This window comes from Nilaparvata lugens, chromosome 2 (assembly GCF_014356525.2).
Source record: "Nilaparvata lugens isolate BPH chromosome 2, ASM1435652v1, whole genome shotgun sequence".
In the NCBI taxonomy this organism is placed as follows: domain Eukaryota; kingdom Metazoa; phylum Arthropoda; class Insecta; order Hemiptera; family Delphacidae; genus Nilaparvata; species Nilaparvata lugens.
This window is the reverse complement of record NC_052505.1, coordinates 86,317,568-86,336,062: the sequence shown is the minus strand read 5'-3', so window position 1 is coordinate 86,336,062 and position 18,495 is coordinate 86,317,568. Positions and strand designations below refer to the sequence as shown.

General features: G+C 32.8%; 1 protein-coding gene across 1 annotated transcript in view; it reads left to right on the top strand.

Moving 5' to 3' along the window:
• LOC111046296 (kinesin-like protein KIF2A) overlaps window positions 1-18,495 on the top strand; it is a 71,045-nt gene that overhangs the window by 11,308 nt on the left and 41,242 nt on the right. Inside the window, exon 5 of the mRNA XM_039420240.1 lies at window positions 14,343-14,382. Coding sequence (XP_039276174.1) covers window positions 14,343-14,382 — 40 coding nt within the window. The remainder of the gene's footprint in view (window positions 1-14,342; window positions 14,383-18,495) is intronic.

The window sequence follows — 18,495 nt, the reverse complement described above, 5'->3', positions numbered from 1 at the left end:
TAGTCGATTTGAAATGTATTTTTGATCAATGAAATAATTTTTAAAATCACCTTTTGAGAAACACAAATTAAAATACCTGAAATGACATTTTAAAAGTTGATAACTAACCATCCTAGACTTCATCCATGCTTAAGATAGCCTACCCGTATAGGTTAGACCTACTCGTACCGGTATAAATAATATTGAAAAGTTATTTCAGAATTAATCCATTGAAACTACTTATTTTTAAATAGGATTTCTATTTTTCTATTATTTTTAAAGGAAATTGGAATAGAAGACCTACCAAATAACTCAATTTCTGTTGTTTTGAAATTCAGATTGTTGTATCACAGATTTTTAAATTAGCCGCCATTTCAGGTTTGTATAAAAATAAAAATTTGATCTCAGTCATGAAAGCAAATTTTTGAATCAAATTATGAAAAAATATATTTTCTTGATCAATTTGACATTGAATTGATTATTTTATCAAGGAATTGATAATTATCATCAGATTAAATTTAATGGGATGAATTGAGTAACAGCTGTGTACACTCAGTGGCAGCATGGAGAGACTTGGCAACGTTGTTCTCCTATCTTTCTTCACTGTCATTATAACGTGGACCTCACTATATAGTTACACGTTGTAACTATTGCAGCATTTGATTAACATTGGAGTTGCTATCTTTTTATAATTCCACAAAGCAGATAGCGCTATCCTTTTCTATAGTGAGGTACATGTTATAATGGCAGTGGAGAAAGATAGGAGAACAACGGTGCCGATTCTCAGTCTTGTCAATGCCGGTAGCTGATACAGGTTTATTAATTTAATATCAACTGTTCATTCTCGTTTAAAATATAATCAATTGTATTTTATTAAGCAATAAATTATATTTTTCAATAATTTCATAATGAATTTTCATAATTTTGTGAATGAATATTTCCCATTTTAGTGATAATAATGTGAAATATTTCTTCTACGTTTAGTTTTGAAGCATCTACATTTAAAAATCTAATTTGTGAGAATAATTAAGGTTTACTGAGAATAACAAAGTGATTATTTAACAAGCAGTTCGTAATGGAATCAAACATTGAAGAATAATTAAGGACTGGAAATTTTGTGAAGTGAGCAACTTCAAGACTAAACCTATTTCGGACTATGTGTAACCTTATCTAAAAATTTGGGAGAGGAAAAACACAAGGTTACATTATTTTTCCTCTCCTTATCATTTTGATAATGTACTTATTGTATAAATGAATAGAATGAATTAACTTGTAATTCTCGTTTAAAATAATCAAATTATATTTTATTGAGCAATAAATTTTATTTTTCAATAATTTTATAATGAATTTTCATAATTTAGATGAAATATTTTTCAAATTAATTATTAATTCTACATTGTTAAAAGACGATCTGGCAACAGAGCTAAGCGAGAAAGAGATAGCGCCATCCGCTTTGTTGAATGATAGAAAAGGATAGCAATACCTTTGCTTATCAAACACTGCCATTATAACGTGGACCTCACTATAGTTGCATCACGCAGATGCGACCATCCACAATAAATAAATTTCTCAATGAATATTCTCAATAAATTAATTTCTCAATAACATTTCCAATAAAAATAAACAATGCGGCATGCCTATCCGTGTCTATCATTCGACAAAGCAGATAGCGCTATCCTTTCCTAGCTCAGCAACGTTGCCAGATCGCGTTTAACAATGTAGAAATATATTTAAATAATATTAATAATTATTCAGTTTTAATATATTTGAACAAAGTATTCAATTTCAATCATGAAAATAGAAAAAAAAACAATTTTATTTTTGTCACATTCACATTTATTAGAAGATGTGTTGGCTTCTGAAAATGGTTGGTTTTTAACTTTTAACACAAAACTGCAGTCATGTACTAATGTCTAATAAATAATGTGGATGTGATAAAAATAAAACTCCACAATATCAATTCTCATTCACCAAATTTTATTATGAAAATTTATTTATTTATCATTGAGGAATAAATTTTCTTGACGAATAAAATACTAAAAAAAGTTCTTGACGAATAATATAAAAAATTGATATTTTCAAGCAATAATTAACAGTTAAACATTTAACATTACATCAGGGATCAGCTATCCTCTATGGAAGGCAGAGAATCGGGATCGCTGTTTTCCAATCTTTCTTCACTGCCATTATAACGTGGACCTCACTATAGCTCTCGCGACATTCCGTGCGTGACGGCTGTTAGCTGATGCGGACAAAAACTGACATAACACCTCTGGCTTCCCCTCCTCGGCCCCTCCTCACGGTTTGAGGCTCGTAGATTTGGTCACAGCCAGAGAGTATAGAATTTTCCATTTACTCTCTTACTCTCATTCACTCTCTTACTTTCATTTTACTCTCTTACTCTCATTCACTCTCTTACTCTCATTTTACTCTTATTCACTCTCTTACTCTCATTTTACTCTCTTACTCTAATTTTACTCTCCCCTCCTCAGCCCCTCTTCGCGGTTTGAGGCTCTTTAATTTGGTCACAGCCAGATAGTATAGAATTTTCCATTTACTCTCTCACTCTCATTTTACTCCCTGGTCACAGCACGCGTTGGCTTCACTGACTGAGTAGCGACACCTTTTGTTGGCTTCTCTGTTGCTCGTTAAATTGCAGCTTGATTCTCTCGCATTTGCAACTGCAACTAAAGCCGAAAGTTTTCGCAATCGACACCTGGCGAAACTCTTTCTCCATCAGTCGCTGCTTGCTGGATAGTTAGATTCTTGTTATAGTTGGTGGGAATAATAGGGCAACACTGTTGCCGATTCTCTTTCCCCAAATGACATCTAATATTCTCTAAATAAGCTTTCGCCTGTGCTCAAAATGTCGAGGTGACAAGTAGACGGGGTGACACCCTATCCCTTGCCCCCTAGATAGATGTGATTCCATGATTCCAGGATATCTGATTTTGTATAATTGAATGATAAATAAATATTCAATTTTTTTTGCTGAGGTTGATGCGCACATGAGCTTTAGGTAATGAGGCGGATGATAATGGGAGATGAATGGACGACCTACAGTCTTAGGTGGGTTCCTAACCAACGGGAAGCGATTTTACAACTCATGAATCATATTCAGAGGAGTTGGCTCAAGCGGTCACCCTTCCAACAGGAGTAACCCTGTACCAGGCGCATTGTTAATAATGATATTCAAATCTATTTTATTCGTCAATAAAATATATTCTCTCATCATTTGTTAATGCGTTTTTATAATTGAGATGAAATATTTTGGTAGTTTGTTATTTTTGTTAGTCTCTTCTCTTAATAGCTGCGCACTGATTTGGCAACAGTGTGCAGGTGTATAAAAGAATAGAGATATCTGCTTTGTCTAATGGTAGACAAGGATGGCAAATCAATGTTAATCAGGTGCTAATTTTTATTTATTCATAATTTTTACAAAGAAGCACTGATCGGGAGAGAAAAACTAAGGATACTCATTGTACTATTTCTCTCCCAAATTTAGATAACATTTTAAAAGTCCAAAATAAGGTTATGATTTCACTTTTCTAAAATTTAGTCCATTTTCATTCAAAAACTAAGAATTTTAAATTTTGACGGTTAAAAAACAGAATAAGAAAGAAATATATTGAACGCGAATTACCATTAATTGGAAAATTTCTGCGTAATTTCACAAAATTTAGAGCCAAAAAACACTTGATTTTACAACTCTCACTGCAGGTCTCCGTCTGGACAAAAAGTACTGCGTTTCAAGACTATATCTCTAGTATCCTTGTTGGTCTATGAAAAAATCTAGACATTAGACTTGAGTCTTGAAAGTATAAACAAGCATTTGAGAGGGAAAGTCTCTGCTTATGAGCTCATTAAAAGCAATGATAGGCTGTATGTTTTTTCCGCTGAGATGTGTGATTTCCAACTTGAAGATCATGACTCAGACTGTAGATGATGACTCATTTTATGAGGGGAACACTTTCTGGAAAATTTTATAACAGAGTCTGTAAAGAAATTCTTCGCCCGGTTCTACTTGTATTTTAAATGAATATTAACTCTACAGAATTTTATGAGAAGCTATTGAAATGGCAGATTTTAATCACGGTTATCAGTGTGCAACATGCTGTAGTCTCTCTTGTCTCTGACAAAAACTTCCAATTTCTAAAAACTTTCAATAAAGCAAGATTATAACAATCCACATTTAATATTCTGTACAGGAGCCCTGACAAACTTCCAATTTACATAAACTTTCAATGAATCAAGATGTTGACTTACATAGAAGATTCTGTATGGGAGTGATTTGGTTGCTTTTTAGTGACTTTGGGAACCCAAAAGTGTATTTCCTCGTATTTTGTTGGGTTACTAAAATTGCGGGTTATATGAGATTCTATTCTAGCTTCCGGCAGTCTAGACGTGGCGTTTTGATTTCAGCATCCATTCTGCGTGTTAGGAGGGATTCGGTTCCGCTTTGCAGCTTCTGGAAGATGCGATCGCGACTTTCGATACTGAATTCAGTGTGCATCACTTTCTTCTGTCGTAGCAATCTGTTCAGCTATGTATTCTGATGTCTAGATCTGGTGATAGAAAATGATCACAAAGATTCTCAGTGTGCTCTCTTACTTTACTAAGTGAGTGGTTTCATGTGTTTTCAAGACGAGAAATCTAGTCTTTTCTAGTATAATCCATCATCTATAGATGGAAATAAATTGGAAGTTGCATTTGTTCAAATGCTTATTAATGAATAAATTATTACTAGTAGTTCTGTGAACAGTAAACCTCGCGCTCAGTAAGTTACATTGACCTGTTGTTATGTTTTCTCAAAAATTAATAAATAATTTATCAATTTAAAATGTCTAGAAAAAATCCTAAATAAATATAGAGCTTTCTGTCCTATCGTACCGTGACGTGTCGTCCCGGAATGTGAGTGTGAGCGCTGTTATCAGGTCTGGCTGCAACTGTCTACAACGTTGATGGAATTTTCAAGATGTTCGATGTTTTTGAACGGGTAGTATTATAGTCAACTATCTACTAACGTTGATGAATAATTCTATAGTCTGATTTTTATGGTAATATTGGCGTATGAAGGAGGCTCCTTTTTCCTTTTATATTATCCTTGAAATGCAAAATTTCCAAAAAACCTTGTATATACGTCGACGCGCAATTTAAAAAGGAACATATACCTGTCAAATTTCATGAAAATCTATTACCGCGTTTCGCCGTAAATGAGGAACATAAAAACATATAAACATTTAAACATTAAGAGAAATGCCAAACCGTCGACTTGAATCTTAGACCTCACTTCGCTTGGTCAATTAAACGAAAATCCCAATTAAATGCTGTAAATAACCCCGGAGACTTCTGCTACTGCAAATAATTTCCCGGGTTGACAAATAATATTTTTGTATTGTAGCGTTCATGGAATTTCCATCTAGCTGTTTACCCTGTTGTCAATATTTGCAGTAGAAAAGTCTTCGGAGTGATTTACAGCATTTTATTGGGATTTTCGTTTATGATTCACAATCTCTGATGCCCTCGTTAGTTTTTTCGGTTTCATGCAATTTTTATTATTTTTCCTGGAGGAGCTTTTTCACTCAACGGTTCAGTTTCAAATTTAATTCTATCAAAAGAAATCTATTTTCATGTAAGTCAATGATCAACGGGATGGATGGTAATGAGAGATAGGTTGATGGTGAGTTTCAAATGGATTTCGAACCACTAGTAATTGATTCTGCAGCTCATAACTGGTTGTTAGTGGAAAGGGCCTCTTTTTAAATATAAACCTCACTCGCTACCATGCTTTTCAAATGAATTACTTCCAAAATACATTGCAAAGAATTTCATTTTTTGTTCAATTCAACTAACTCATAAAAAAATCATTAGTTTTCTAACTATCATTAAACGAAAATCCAAATTAAATGCTGCAAATCACCCCGAAGACTTCTGCTACTGCAAATATTGACAACAGGGTAAGCAGCCATTATGTAAACTCTGTTGTTAATATTTACAGTAGCAGAAGTCTTCAGGGTGATTTACACCATTTAATTCGGATTTTTGTTTAATAATTATTATTAATTCATTAGAATTTGATTAAATGCAATATCTCAGTAACCTTCATCATTAGTTTTCTTGCAAGAGAATGAACAACCAAGTCACTTGATCTTGAATTTTCACGAATTTATTCGAGTTCACATTCAAGGTCGATCGTAGAATATAATATCGATACATTTATTTTTCCCCCAACGTTCTATGAACAATGAATAGCTTTTTCAGGTATAGAATAATTTAATTTCCCTTCCATACGGTCAACGGCTGAACGAAAGACCTCGTAGCCAAACTCCCCCTTCCCCCCGTTTCATTATTATTCATGTTTGAAATGAATATATTCATATATGAAACTTTGGTCCTCTGTTTTTTTCTGCCTCGTTATTAAGACAAACTTGGAGGGAGCAATAGAGAGAGAATGAGAAAGGATTGGTGAGCAAGTTGGATATCGAATTTGAGAGAGATCCTGAAGGGGTAGCGAGGTTGCACGCTATGTGCGGTGACCGACCAGTGGTCTTAGCTGTCGATTAGCTCAGTGCATTTTGTGATCTCATCGAAGAACTTTCATCATATCGTAGTCTTTGTACAGGTCAAGTAATTTTCACATTTTCATCAGAAATATTTCTCATTTTTTCAGGATCCCTCTTTTTGATTGATCGGTGTTGTTCCAAACTGTCCTTTTTTATTGCTATTGTTCCTCAATCGTCAATACTAATGGATAGATTCAGTGGCGAATATAGAATATATTTTTGAGGGGGGGGGCAAGGTTAATGTAAGATTAAGTGATTTTAAGTAGACACCCCAGGATAGGTTTTATATCAGTTTTGCTGTTCATATTCAGAGGTTAATTTGCGCTGAACGCCCTTTTTACTTACCGAGATCACGCTTCTTTACTGTTGATATTAACTCATAAAATATGTATATTTCTAAACAAACCAAATCATGGAAAGATCTCAGTTATTATTTTTCAGACATTGGTCTAGATTTTAACAATGTCATATCTGTAAACACATATCCGTACTAAAATTGTTAAATACGCGATTGTGTTTATCATGTTTGGAAGGGTTCTAGCTACAAAATTGTTCTAGCTATAAATATTTTGTTCTGTCATGTATTTATAAATTTCCAAGACTGGCAACCCGAATAAGCTCGAACGTCCCCCACTCTCCTCACCAATACGAGGAGAGGAAATATCACTGTCTGCCGCGCCGATGCTTTCGCACATGATTCATTAAGAAAATTCAGATTACTGTACTTATTTTTCTTTATATTCATTATTCCGGGGGGGGGGGGTTCAGGCGCCCTGGGTCGCCCCCTTATATACGCCCCTGGATAGATTACTTCAAACATCTGCACAAAGTAAAGTTTCATTTAAGGTTGTTAAATCTAAAGTGTCATTTAAGGTTGTGTGTTAATCTTGATCTATTGATAATAGAGTGGTTATTTCTCACAGATAATCTTTTTTAAAGTATCAATTTCCTTATTAGTTATTCTTTATCAATTTCGTCAATAACTTTGTTTTCCAAGATTTGTATTATATTAGTATTGTTGGTTGTATTTTAAAGCAAGATTGTCTAAGTTCTGACAAGCTTGTAATGGATTTTATTGTGAGTCATTTCTTGAAATACCCCAACTCATTGAAGTTGTTGTCCTACTCTATCATGTAGGACTACCTAATATTGATGCTTGCATTAGAAATGCCATGTTCTTGACATTTAGGAATCTGGGGAAGTAGATTTCTTATTATAAACATAACATTAATAAACACTGGACATTTTTCTTCTATGTTCACAGTTCAACATGATTTCAGAGACTTGTAGATGAATGTTTAATTGGTTCTTACAATCATGCCATGTTGCACTCATTATACTTGACAATATCAAAAAATAAGAAACACAAAATGTTCGCTATTGATAATAATGGAATAAAACAAAAATAATACGTTTTCTCTCACGTTCAAATTGTTGTCGATTTTGCATTTTTATATAATTTCTAACTCAATTTTCTGGCAATGATTATTTTTATTCCTTTCTGTCAGATATATACATTGTATTTGTATCGATTTACTTATTATATTATATTATCCATTATATATTATATACATTGTATTTGTATCCATTTACTTAATGCCATGTTCTTGACATTTAGGAATCTGGGGAAGTAGATTTCTTATTATAAACATAACATTAATAAACACTGGACATTTTTCTTCTATGTTCACAGTTCTATGTTCACAGTAATATTTATAAAAATTGTTATGTACGGTCTGTAGGTTTGAAAGTATAAACTCACATTTGATGATATATATTTATTTTAGTATTCAGTAAATAATCAGTATGCACTTTACAGCACTCCATAACTTCCAAGATGACAGTGGTTTACCAAAACGCGCCCAAAAACAAGCATAAGCTGGCAGTGCAGCCAACCTCATAATAATAGTTATAATGGATAATATAATAAGTAAATGGATACAAATACAATGTATATAAATATATAATGGATAATATAATATAATAAGTAAATCGATACAAATACAATGTATATATATCTGACACTTTCATATTATCAAATAACTTCATTTGAATACTCTTATTCAATGCCTGTACTCAGAATCAGGATAATCCTCTGTGTATTTAGAGTATCGCCTTATTATTCATTAATCTCTTCATATTCATTAATCAGAGATTTGTTCCTATTCCTATTTGAATTTTTTTGTAGTGCATCAAATTTATATAGAAATGTTGTTTCTATGACCAATTTAAATAAGGTATAGATTTAAAAATTTGAGTACTGATTCATGTATTGATAAAAGTGTGCATTTTTACACTGTAACATTTATTACGCTAAACTATTAAGACTAAAAAAGATATTTTTAATGATCTAATAATAAATCTTTATGATAGAGATTGAATATTTTGTTTATGTTTCTATATTCTTATAATACGATATGGCAACGTTGCGGAGCTAGAATAAGATAGAGCTATCGGCTTTGTAGAGTGATAGACAAGGTAAGCAACACCAAATTTATTCAAATACTGCTACTATAACGTGGATCTCGCTATGTTCTCTTCTATTCGGATTACGCTAGTTGACCGAACGTAGTGAGGTCTATGTTTAAACTCGATTTGTTTTTGTCTGTCTGTATGTAACGCGATTACGGCCAAACGCGTTGATAGAATTCGATGAGATTTGGCAGGAATATTCCTTTTTCAACTGCGCGTCGATGAATACACAAGGTTTTTTGAAATTTTGCATTTTAAGGATAATATGAAAAGAAAAGGAATTCCTCCATACTCTGATATCACTATATCATCTACTTTGAATATAGGATCAATCAGACAATTAATTATTGACCGAGCGAAGTGAGGTCTAAGATTCAAGTCGACGGTTTGGCATTTCTCTTAATGTTCAAATGTTTTTATGTTGCGCATTTACGGCGATACGCGGTAATAGATTTTCATGAAATTTGACAGGTATGTTCCTTTTTTAATTGCGCGTCGACGTATATACAAGGTTTTTGGAAATTTGCATTTCAAGGATAATATAAAAGGAAAAAGGAGCCTCCTTCATACACCAATATGAGAGTAAAAATCAGACTATAGAATTATTCATCATAAATCAGCTGACAAGTGATTACACAGATGTGTGGAGAAGCCAATCTATTGCTGTATTTCCATAAGGTCTATAGTTGCAGGTACTTGTGGATGAGAATACTGCGTGGGGTCTACTGTTCACAGAACTACTAGTAATTCAATCAATTATTCATAACCAATCAGCTGACAAGTGGATTATTCATTATTCATAGCATGCATTACACAGATTTCTGGCCGTGTCTGACAACATAAGTGAGTTTTGGATCTTGGAGAAAACAAAAATAACAGTTTTTAAGAGTAAATTATGATTCAACTGAATCAACTAGAACAGGTGACATCAGATACTTGTGGATGAGAAAACTGCTTGAGGTCTACTGTTCACAGAACTACTAGTTTATAGTTTGAGATACTGAAAACGCAAGATTTTGGCTTTCCGAGACAAAATATAAATCGCCTGGAGTGAATAATCTGTAGAGAAGTTTCTCTCTTGAGAGTAGCGATCATTTTGACGGCAATTTTTATCGTGTGACGGATTGATAAAACTGTCCGAGCAGAGAAATGAAAAGTGAACCGCTAGTAAATGCAGCTCTCGCCTTTTCCAGACGGTTCGAATCGGCTTTGTGCTGTGAAAACACCTATTCTCACATCGTAATCTTTTGAAGAAATTTGACCGTTTTTAACATATGAACCGTTACTAGACTCCAAGCCAGATCTGTGTTGAATACCAGGCAAACCCTGCTTTTTTATTATAGCTCAGGAGTGACTATTGCAAATGGAATAACGTGAAATTGAACTCCAAAATATCACAGACATACTTAACATCTATTTTAAGTTTAAATGAGCTTGATAAAAATCTGTAAACTACATGATAGATTTTACTTTATATAGAATAGGATATTTTTTATTTTATGACATGGCGATGTTAGGATACTATAGTGCGGTCCACTTTATAATGACAGTATTTGATCAACTTTGGTTTTGCTTTCCTTGTCTATCATTCGACAAAGTCGGTGGTACTATCCTTTTTTAGCAATGGTATTGCTATCCTTGTCTATCATTCAAAAAAGCTGATAGTGCTATCTCTTTCTCTCTTCGCTCTGTTGCCAGATCGTCTTTTAACAATGTATAATAATAATTAACAAAATATTTCATCTCAATTATGAAAATTAATTATAAAATTATTGAAAAATATAATGTCTTGCTTAATAAAATATAATTGATTATTTTAAAAGAGAATGAACAGTTAATATTACATCAAAAAACCTGTATCAGCTACCGTCTATAGAGGAATTAGAGTCTATAGAAGCATGTCTCGTCTATAGAGACAAGACATAAGATTGGCAACGTTTTTCTCCTATCTTTCTTCACTGCCTTTATAACGTGGACTTCACTATCTAGAATCTAGCTATCCAGTATCTTGACGATAGAGATGGCAGTGGCCCAGAAGAAACGTAATTGGTGTTGGAAAAATGCAAGATTTGATGTGTAATATATTTCTTCTGTTCAAGTACATTTCATTGATGGAATTTTGCAGATAGTCAACAATTCTGGGTCCAGATGTGTACAGAGATTAGTTTGCTCATAAATGTACTGCCACGCATGTACAATAAGATGTGGAACTAATAGGGTACGATATTGTGGCGTTGTGTTAACATATAAAGGTGCGTACAGACTTATGCGCCACGAACACGCATATTTCACTTCCCATCAGCTTATGATAAGCTTATTATATCTGTATCGTACCATTTGCATAGATACAGATATATTATAATAAGATTATAGCTGATGAAATGTATATTAAAGATTTATAGTGAGTCATATGTATGGGAACCCTTCAATAAGTTGGAGACTGTTGTAGATATAATACTGTAACTTCCAGGATAAGTTATTGGTCGAATGCTCTACCTTTTGACGTACAACTGGATTTCAACCCCCTCATAACGGGAAGACGTAGGGGTTGTAACTCGAATATTTTAAATGTAAACACACATTGTGTGGTACATCATTTTAAAGGTCTTTTTAAAACAAGAAAGATGGCATCAATAAAAATGTTCTATGATACTTGCATCCAAAATGGAGGCTGATTGAAGTTTTACAAAATCATGTCTTTAAAAACTAATACTTCATTCAGTCGTCATCTTGGATACAAGTATCATAGAACATTTTTATTGATGTCATCATTCTTTTTCCAAAAAGTCCTTTAAAATGATGTGCCACATAAGGGGTGTTTACATTTAAAATATTTGAGTTACAACCCCTCATTTCTTTAAAAACTGAAACTTCAATCAGCCGCCATTTTGAATACAAGTATCATAGAACATTTTTATTGATGTCATCTTTCTTGTTTCAAAAAGCCCTTAAAATGATGTGCCACACAAGATGTGTTTACATTTAAAATATTTGAGTTACAACCCCTCATTTCTTTAAAAACTGAAACTTAAATCAGCCGCCATTTTGAATACAAGTATCATAGAACATTTTTATTGATGTCATCCTTCTTGCTTTAAAAAGGCCTTTAAAATTATGTACCACACAATGGGTGTTTACATTTAAAATATTCGGGTTACAACCCCTAAGTCTTCCCCTTATGAGGGGTTGAAATCCAGTTGTACGTCAAAAGGTAGAGTATTCTATCAATAACTTATCCTGACAGTTACAGTATTATAATTATCTACAACAGTCTCCAACTTATTGAGGGGTTCCCATATGACTCACTCTGTATAATAATTATAGCATCAGCTGATGAAAAGTGGAATGCGCATGCTCGTGGTGCATAAGTCTGTATGCACCTTTATGTATCTTGAAGTTGAAATTTGATTTGTGATGTCTAATAAAATCGAGTAATTAGTGAAGTGTTAAAGCTTGCATGCTTTATAGTTAAGACTCCTATTTAATTCAAGCAAGTTGGTTGCGTCTATCTATTGTACAATAGTACGGTCTATTCATTCGTAACGAGTGATCTCCAACCTCTTAATTGAAACAATGAGCTGAAATCCACTATGGCGTTGCATGGAGGAAGGCGTTTCATCACAGCATTAACAAAACATCTAAGTTTCATTTGTGAATGCATTTTGTACAAGGCTAGGAAGGGAAGTATGCATGATTTGAAATTGTATCCTCAACCAAACATAAGTTCTATCTTATCAATGTAAACCTTAGATGTTTGTATTACAAATAGAACGAATTGAAACCTTCATTATGAATGAAAATAATGCCCATTGCCATCTATACAAAATTATGTAACAGTTGAAGTGGTTCATTCTGCTCTGGAGCTTTTAATATACACAAAAGTGAATAAATATTCGACTGAGTCACTGTAAATGTAGTAAAAACACACATATATTGTCAAATTCTACAGTTCTATGGTCCTGTACCAAATAAAACTGTAGAATTAGACATTATGTGTGCTTCTATTCCATTGTGTATAAATATTTTGTATCTTCAACCAAACATAAGTTCTATCTTATCAGTGTAAACCTTAGATGTTTGTATTACAAATAGAACGAATTGAAACCTTCATTATGAATGAAAATAATGCCCATTTCCATCTATACAATTATGTAAAAGTTGAAGTGGTTTATACTGCTCTGAAGCATTTAATATACACAAAAGTGAATAAATATTCGACTGAGTCTCATTAAATGTAATAAAAACACACATATATTGTCAAATTCTACAGTTTTATGGTCCTGTACCAAATAAAACTGTAGAATTAGACAATATGTGTGCTTCTATTCCATTGTGTATAAATATTTATGTACTAGCAGGTAACCCATGCTCCGCAAGGGTCTATTTGAAAACTTGACCTAGTGGAATCTTGAAGAGTTTCAAATAGGCTATAACCATCCTCGGTTAGTTAAGAATCTGTATGCAAAATTTCAAGTTAATCAGTCCAGTAGTTCAGTCGTGATGATGCGTCAAACATAATTTTCCCATCCTGTACGTGTATAAGCCATTTCTTTCCCTTATTTCCCTTGTCTTTTATTCCCTTAGTAGTAAAGATAAACCACATTCACGTGACACTCTGAGTGGAGCATTGAATGTATGTGGTTTTAGGCAAAATTACCTCTTTGTCATAAAAGTAACGTTGGTTTGATGTTTTCCCATCTTCATCTAACACATTCTTGGCTCTAGGAATATATGTACAGCTTCTCATTATGTTCTCAAGAGTGGAGCTCATAGATGAAAATGGAAATACATACATACAGAAGTTATAAAATAACCTCACTTGTATAGGCTACTATATTAAAATTAATAAAAACAATATAAAACACGTAGTACCCCTTTTATTTGGACATTACTTTATTTCAACTAGTCGTTGAAAATTTTTAAAATGTTTTAAATAAAAAGGGTACTACATGTTTTATATTGTTTTTATTAATACAGAAGTTATTCGTTATTCCTAATCGATGTTGGTAACGTTCATGACAACGTTCAAGCTGTTTATTAGAATAGAAGAAAATTGAGATATATGATTAGTATCTCACACTCACATAATCCATACCTCTCTACCAAACCTTTTATTGTTCATGATCCCACGTTAACGATATCACAGGGAAGAAGTGTTACCGTAGGCTTTTCCAATCCGATCCATGATTGGTAGAATGATAAATCTTATTTTAATATTTCTGCTCTCAATTTTCAAATTGAGTTTGCTTTCAATTTATATTTAGACAAAGCACATTTATATAAATTATTATGTCAACTAATTTTTCAACGTTTTCTCTTCTTTTTCAGTATTCAACGAAGCCATCGATTCCGGTTGTTACGAATAAAGGTGAGTTATTAATTTATTTATAAAATAAAATAAACATATTCAAGGCAAATGTTTTTTGCCCACAATCATCACCTCAACACATCATAAATATATTACATTATATAGCAAATTATGTTATCGCACATTCAAAGAGGATATCTGTAAATAGGCAATTAATTATAATAATAACGTGGTAGGTAAGTTACTTGAAATGGAGAAAGAACAAATCAATATCCAACAAACGGACATTGAGCATGGAAAAATAAGCTTAGCTTATTATGAAAAATATATTGATTACAAATGGCTCATTGGATAAAATAAAGAAAAGCGATCCAGACGATAGAATCAGAAACAAGGGAAGGATCTAACAGTTAATTATTATTATTATTAGGATCTAACAGTTAATTATTATTATTATTAAAAAATCTAAATTAAATGCTGTAAATCACCCCGAAGACTTCTGCTACTGCAAATATTGACAACGGGATAAACAGCTTGATGGAAATTCGATGAGCGCTATTATTCAAAAAGTATTTGTCAGCCCGGGAATTTGTAGCAGAAGTCTTCTGCCGGGGTGATTTACAGCATTTAATTTGAATTTTCGTTTAATAATAACTATTAGCCTAATTCATTAGCATTTGAACAATCAATATATCAGTAAATTCCATCTGTACTCTAACAGTTACTAGGACTGAGACAGCCAAATTCAGTTCTTGCTTTAAACTCTTACTGTGCTTCACTGAACATGTTTTCTTCATTCAGCTGTAATTGAGTTGCATTTCATCCTTATTTAACAAAAAAATTACACTCTCCTACAGTTACACCAAAGGCATTAGTTGATATCAAACTCTCCTACAATAATAGCAGTGAATATTGTCTCATACTCTGGAGATTAGATTATAGGTCTCAATAAAGTATTCCACTCTAGAGGTACACTGAGGACTGAGTACTGTCACACTGAGAATAAAAATGAATTTAAAATATTAAATCATATAGATTGCACCCGTTCTACACAAACCTGCATTAACCAGCAGAAGTAATAATTGATTTTCTTAAATTCACGTTTATTCCTCTTATCACTTATGTTTTGAAAGTCTGGTGCTCGGCTCCACCAAGCTCGGTCAAACTGGGTACCTACGCCTTACACACGTTGACTGGGGTTATTGATAATAACTATTGCCATATAAATTATATTTTCCAGTGTACTTGTTGTAAATTATCCCCTATTTGACCAGTGTACTCGTTGTAAATTATCCCCTATTTGACCAGTGTACTCCTTGTAAATTATCCCCTATTTGACCATGATCAAATATCTTGACCGAGCTTGGTGAAACCGTGCATCAAACAATAATAATAATAATAATAAAAAAACAATGATTGTGATTTTTATAACGTGGCCTATTTATACTTGTCGTTAGCAATAAATGGATTTGATTTGATTGATTTGAAGCCCGCTTGATCGGTTTCTTTCAAAACACACAGGAATTAGACATATGAGTCAACATTATGTTCTTGGTTACTGACAGCCATCAAATTTTATAAATGTTTTAGATAGTACGCTACCATTTTCTTTGTAGATTCAGTAGTTTGGAAATCAAAAAATCCTTTTTTATTTCTAAAAAAGAAAGATTTCTGTGTAAAGGCAAGAATTGAATAACTGAAGCGTATACTATAGAATATTCTGTACTGAACTATAGTTCAGTATTATATTGTCATACCTTTCAAACATTGAAGATTCACATTCAATATGTAGAGTAATCTGATGGATGACATTCATTTTGTCCTGAACTTCAAATTGCCCAGCATTTCAACTTTTCGTTATTTGTTCTTCTAAAATTATCAAAACATTTCGAATAATACCAACATATTGGTCATTTAAAAGCAAATACATAATCTCACTAAACTTTCCTTTTACCTTTGAAACATAATTAAAGAGAACCTTTTAGGTTATGTTCATCTAATGTTATAGGCAAGATAATATTAAAATATTATAAATATACAATATTATAAAATAATATCTTGGAGCAGATATTTGTGTGAGATCCATGTTGAGTTGGTAAGGTTATACCGAGTGATTCAAAAAGGACTTTACATCTTTGAAAAATCATATAAATCTTATTAAACTAGGTACAGAGCTGGTTTTGGTGTTGTTTTGAAGGAAAATACTCGCGTAGTCCACTAGTGCCTGGTCGCGCCGCACAAGCGCTAGCGGCAGTTACATCAAAGATGTAATTTTGAATTTTCAAATTCTTTTTTGAATCACCCGGTATATAACAAGGGGCAAATATTTCAATCCCCTGGATATCACAAGGTATATTCCGACTATAGCTAGTTGGGCACAAAAACACAGTTACATAAATATGGCATGAAAAATTAGCTTTGTCAGCTACCATTGTGATTTTCCTAATAGTATTCGAGAATTTCAAATCCAATTCAAATCCTTCCTTAATATTTCAAATATCATACCTCTTTACATTTCTTACTTTGTGTCTACATACATTCTTCATTAATTGAATTAATACAGAAAGCTATTTTTAGCATTGAACTAACAGATTGGTTGCACAAACGCCGGTTAAATTTTAACCGTGATTAATTCCACGAGAAGCCGTCTTATCAAAAAGGCCTTCTCTGATTGGTTCTCGTGAAATTTAATCACGGTTAAAATCTAACCGGCTTTTGTGCAACCAGGACATAATACTATTTTTAGACCTGCTATTGTAGTGAGATTTACTTCAAACTGACTGCATTACTTTCAAATAACTTCAATTCTACCCATTGAATCAATACTGACACTTTGAAGTGAACATCTCACTATAGTGAATCCACTCCAACCCCTCAGTTTCCACAGCTATAGTGAGTTCCACGTTATAATGGCAGTGTTTGATAAGCAATGATATTGCTTTCCTAGTTTATCATTCAACAAAGAGAATAACGCTATCTCTTTCTGACTTTGCTCTGTTGCCAGATCGTCTTTTAACAATGTAGAATTAATAATTAATTAACAAAATATTTCATCTTTATTATGAAATTATTGAAAAATATAATTTCTTGCTTAAGAAAATAATATCGGGGACCGAGCTTCGCTCTGGATTGTAAAAGCATAGAAAATTGATTTTTGAAAAAAATTGAATTGAATTGAAAAACGAAAGATTGAATTTATAGTTTATATTTATTTTTTCATTTTCTCAGTCGTACAATTATTTTTACAGTTATATGAGGAGGCACATCAGGCTTATGCCCAAAACTGTCCCTTTTCTAATGTATACTACAGTCCAAATCAAAATGTAGATTAAGCTACTATCACTCATCAAAATAACAATTTATTCACACTTCAAAAAACAAACACATCATCAATTACAAATAGATATACTATGAATTCGATTTAGAATGATATACTATGTTTGCCACAATGTTTGTTAATATACTATGTACTATTCTACACTAACAGCATCTTGTTACTATTTTGGACTTTCTGAAGTAAACATTTTTTCTAGAAAAAAGAGAAATAAGCGAAGTTTTTCTTGCTGAATTTTTCTTCTCGTGAGATCAGCTGGATGATCCCACACATGCACTCGTTCACTCTCTCCCATTACGGTATCGACAGACGTCAAAATTTCCAGCTGTTTTTCCAAGGACGTATTTATCCTTTCAATGTCCTTCAGCGAGTTATCCCAGGGTTGAGACCTAGTGCAATCGAATTTTCATATCATAAACCTACTTTGTTTCAAATTTCTTGAGAATCGTTAGAGCCGTTTTCGAGATCCATTTTCGAACATAAAAATATATAACCACATAACCATATAACTATATACAGAAATTGCTCGCTTAATATAATAGGATAATTGATTATTTTAAGCGAGAATGAATATTGTTAATATTACTTCAATAAACCTTTATCAGCTACCGTCTATAGAAGGCAATGTTGTTTTCCCATCTTTCTCCACTGCCTTTTTAAAGTGGACTTCACTGTAGTTTTCGATTTCGATTTATTGAGAAGATAGGTTTCCATCTGATTAGTGTTGGTGGGTGGTGATTCCACCCCTGTAATAATTTCCATATCAGCAGCCATCAGGGCGCATTGTTTTTTGTAGTTTTTCACTTGCGCATCACCAGCTGGCCTATTTAATGTGAGAC